The 4,785-nt window shown below is 41.1% G+C and overlaps 1 protein-coding gene across 1 annotated transcript; it reads left to right on the plus strand.

The window, feature by feature from the left end:
• Positions 1-602: 602 nt before the first annotated feature.
• Positions 603-4,335, plus strand: DCUN1D3 (defective in cullin neddylation 1 domain containing 3; the record flags this gene model as incomplete). Its single annotated transcript, XM_082006479.1, has 2 exons — positions 603-1,033; positions 3,025-4,335. The coding sequence occupies 2 exons, from the start codon at positions 603-605 to the stop codon at positions 3,506-3,508; spliced, it is 915 nt and encodes a 304-aa protein (XP_081862605.1). The 3' UTR covers positions 3,509-4,335.
• Between the last annotated feature and the right edge of the window lie 450 nt (positions 4,336-4,785).

Below are 4,785 nucleotides of genomic sequence, written 5' to 3' on the forward strand. Positions count from 1 at the left end.
AAACCCTTTCTGCCTTTTTGCTGAAGGTACAGTCTAAATCTAATGCTGAGGTCTCTGCCAGGTTGTCCCATCAGTGTGTGTCCGCCTCCCCACCCGGCTTTGTTTCAGTGTTTTATATTCTATATATAAAACGTGGGTATACTTTTAAAAAACATTTCCTTTAAAATATTTCTGGGTTAGAGTAGTCTGTCCTGATGAAGCTTGTACATGAATCAACCTCTTTGTAACCTATGTTACAGTAAGAATTTTAGGAATTTCCTTTATTAGGACCCGGTAGTATACTGCAGCTACTGAGTAAGCTGCATTGATTTCTAGGTAAAACAGCCTGAAGTTGCCTGAAATTTATGGCATATGCCAACCTTCTGTACACTACTCCTTTTCAGTATACAAAACTTAAATATGCTGAAGTCGGTCTCTTGCTGGCAAATGTTATCCTGCATTTAATACTTACAATATTCTAATATTCTGTGGAGAAACAGCAATTTGACTCTGAAACTGTTTTTCAGGTTAGTTGACTGCCTCTAATGGCATGGTGAGATGCGTTGAAGAGCAGCTGCGAGGGTGTCCGACGGCAAGGCTCTAGAAGCTGGGCTTGCAACATCATGGGCCAGTGTGTCACGAAGTGCAAGAATCCTTCTTCTACCCTTGGCAGCAAAAATGGGGAAAGGGAGTCCAGCAGCAAGTCGCATAGTAAGAGAAGTGCAGTCCACAAAGATGACCATGGTTCAGCTTGCGGGAAGTCTTCAGGAGATATACTTGTGAATGGGACCAAGAAAACGGATGCTGCTGTAGAGTCTAGTCAGCCTCCAATGTTTTCTGGAGATACAAAGAAAGACTCTGTTTCCAGCACAGAAGAATCTTCGCTCCAAAGGATCGGGGAGTTATTTAGGAGGTATAAGGATGAACGGGAAGATGCCATACTAGAAGAAGGAATGGAACGATTTTGCAATGACCTCTGTGTTGATCCCACTGAATTTAAAGTGCTAGTTTTGGCTTGGAAATTCCAGGCTGCTACCATGTGCAAATTTACAAGGTTAGTTCTTGTAGAACTTGTAATTATTTTCATATGTTAAAGTATATCCTGTCATCTGTATGTTGGAGAGACAGCCTCATTAGCTTCACTTACTTATTTCTTCTAACACTTGCGTTTTGATCAAATTAATTCCTACCACTGCAGAAGGTAAGCTTTGTATTGTCCTCTTTTCCCCTTCCCCTCACAGTGGGTTTCAGAACCAAAAATGTGGTTTTGGACATTATGCTGCTAATGATGAACAGTGTAGTGAGATTCTGTAGACATTCATTTATTCTCGATTTACCAAAAGCAGTTCTACTGTATCCAGCATTATCTTGGTGATGAGATTGGACACTGAAACTAATTTTTGCGTTAAAGTAATGTGAGATTCCTTAGTAGTTGTTACCAACTCTGTTACCATTCTGTGAAAGAATGACAGACTGCTCCTGAAGAATTGTTTCTGCCCAACCAGTGTTACACTTAATGTCTTTTTCCAAGAGTAATCCTATTAAAGCGTAGAGAGGGAAGGAAACGCAAGGTTTTTGACACCAGTAGCTGTTTCATACTGTCTGACCCGTGATTGGTGTTTAAAGTGCTGTCTGTCCTTCTGGACAAGGGCGTCAGTCAGCAGGCTTATAGCATGTGTGATACTACAGGAAATGACAGAATGGCTAAAACCAGAAAAAAAACCCCCAAACCAAACCCAAAACTATAACACCCCCCACCCACCAACTTGATTATCAGTGTGCAGGTAAGAGCAAGTAAAGGCTGCCTACAGGGGCCTGCTGAGAGGGAATGAATTTTTTATTTTTTGGTCTATCTAGACTGGTTTAAGTGATGCTACCTGTTTTTACTCAAAGCTTGTAACTTTCAAATTTACTTTGGTGTTCCAAGCCTTGAACCAAGCCTCTGCTGTGCCCTGAACACAGCTTTTCCAGCACCTTCAGAGTCTTTGTGGATGTGGGTGTGTGTCAAATGGATGAGTTACTCAGGAATGCTAATGCGGATTTACTAGAGGCTGATGGCGCAGTTATTTGCTAACATGGTAAAGGAATTGCAAGTAGTGTCTGTGATTCTGCACAACCACCGTGGGTTTTACTAATATTGTTTTGATTTTCTTGGAGAGAGGGCAAATCTAGTGGTGAGAGGTTACCTTTGTTTAACGGCACGCTCCATGATATGGGTGCTGATCAACTTCTTCCATCAAGGAAAGCAGCGTGGTCTTCTGTTTTCCTGAGCGCTGCCCCGTCTTCCGTCTTCCCTCCAGCCCATCCCGTGTCAGTCTCCCCTGGGTTTGGTTCATGTTGGCTGGTTATAACACTTGCTCGTGAGCATTAGAGAAATCAGAGCTAACCATCTACCCACCTGGCCAGATTATTAGTAGGCTAATTAGTATAGGGCTGGTGCTTTGAGCAGTGTTTATATGTTGCGTTGTAGCCTGTGTTGTGTGATGCCATGCTCTCTTCCACTCTCTCAGCAGGTGCCTTGCTGACCGTTGCCGTTGGCACCCTTTTTATTTTGCCGGCTGGAAGAGCAACTGAAAACCACAGGAAAGCCACCAGTGAACTGCTCTGTCCCTTGAGAACAGCTCGCCCAGAGCATGAGCATTATTGAATCAAGCTGGTTTATGTATGGTGCTTCAGTGCATAAATGTGGTGTTTGAAAACATTTGGCATTTCTTCTGTAGTAAATTTTATTCACTTTTTATTGTGAAAGGCACTGGATGTGGTATTATCGAGTAGTCAGAAAGCCAAACAGCAAAATCTTTTTCAAATGCCAGCAGATTCAAGTGGTGTCTGTGGTTCCCCAAGCAATGAGAAATTTCTTGGAAACATCTCCTCTTCCAATAGCTCCCCTTGCCACGGTTTTTGTGCCACCTGGGCTGAGAGCACACCTTGTCTTGTCCAGATAACCCTCTTCCGATTTGGCTTAGCTGAATGGAGATGGGAAGCGTTCAGCACCCGAGGTCGGTAGGAAGAGCTCGCACTAATTTCTCTTCTCTTGCTTAATAGGAAGGAGTTTTTTGAAGGCTGCAAAGCAATAAATGCAGACAGCATTGACGGCATTTGTGCAAGGTTCCCCAGCCTCTTAAATGAAGCCAAGCAGGAAGATAAATTCAAGGATCTCTATCGTTTCACCTTCCAGTTCGGCCTGGACTCTGAAGAAGGCCAGAGGTCGCTACATCGGGAAATAGCCATTGCCCTTTGGAAATTAGTCTTCACCCAAAACAAGCCCCCCATTTTGGACCAGTGGTTACACTTCCTAACTGAGAACCCCTCAGGAATCAAGGGAATCTCCCGGGACACGTGGAACATGTTTCTAAATTTTACTCAGGTGATTGGACCGGACCTTAGCAACTACAGCGAGGACGAGGCCTGGCCGAGTCTCTTCGATACCTTTGTGGAGTGGGAAATGGAGCGAAGGAAAAAGGAAGAGGGAACCAAATGTATTACGTCTTCGGACACAGAGGGCCTGTGTGCGGAGGAACAGACTTAGCGGCGTTGACGCAGCAGTGACGAAAGCAACCTGTTGCCCTTCATGAAATGTAAACTCTGGATGTTTCTGGAAATTACCGAGGATCCAGATTTTTCTACTTTACACCTTTTTCTGCCTTGTCTTTGAAAGGGCTCTAAAATGCTGTATCCTGTTTTAGGCACTTTCTTAATTTTGGTTATTCCTTTTACTCTTGCCCTGAAATATTTGACCCTGGCTACAAGTTAAGCATTTGGTTTTTTGGTTTTTTTTTTTAAGACTTCAGATTAGTATAAGTAAGTCTGATATTTCTTGCACAATGTAGATCTTTTTAGTTAGGTTAAATTAACATTGCTAAATTATACAGTGCCAGATTAAGTTTTTCATACTACATCTGTCAGGGCAGATCTGTACTGTGTGTAGTGCTGTTTACATTGTTGAAATTTTAGGCTGTAATAATTTTAAGGTTTTATACCAAGATGAACTGCAGTGTTAACTATAAATGCATTAATCCCCTGGTAATAAGGCTCTAAGAAACCAACATAAGCAACAGCTTTTTGTGATATGGCTAATTCCCATTTTAAGCTAACTCTTAGTGAATGAGTCCGGATCATTCCTTTTTTTTTGAGTTTCAAACTGAATGTTGGGATTGTTTTATAAAATTACTGTACCTGTCAGTCAACTGAGTGGTAGATGATGATTTGTATCTAAATCTCTTACACATCATGTAATAAAAGAGCAGTACTACCTCAGTTTTATTGAAAGTGGACTTCTCGATGGACTTCCATTTTCTCTGGAAGTTGTATTTTTGTGGTTACATGAGAATATTTTTACTTGACTAAAAGAACCAAAGCTTCTGCTTCTTAAGTTTGCTAAAACATTGACAGAAGCAACACACAAACCCTAAGTCTTCAAGGAAAACTGTGGTATAATTCTGCTTTAATTTGTTTGATTTATACCTGAAGTATTATCTTACTTGTCTGGCAAGCACAGTACTTCTATGTGAGGACTTCTTTTGCATTAATATTGACGGAACAATTTTTTAAAATCCTGTGTTTAATTGTTAAATCGCAGTTAATACTCCACACTTCCTGGAGCAACAATATTGGCATCTGATGACAAAGTGAATTCTTAATGTGTTCTTAATGACAACAGTGTAGATGAGTCATTTTTAGACTGATTTGATAATATTTGGATAGGAGTCAATTTATTATTTTACAATGCCTGTATTGGGACTATTTGCCTGTTGAAACTGTTGTGACTTAAAGGGAGTTTTATTAACACTGATTGAAACTTTTTTG

The sequence above is a fragment of the Phaethon aethereus genome (assembly GCF_964289735.1).
Source record: "Phaethon aethereus genome assembly, chromosome: 15".
NCBI lineage: Eukaryota > Metazoa > Chordata > Aves > Phaethontiformes > Phaethontidae > Phaethon > Phaethon aethereus.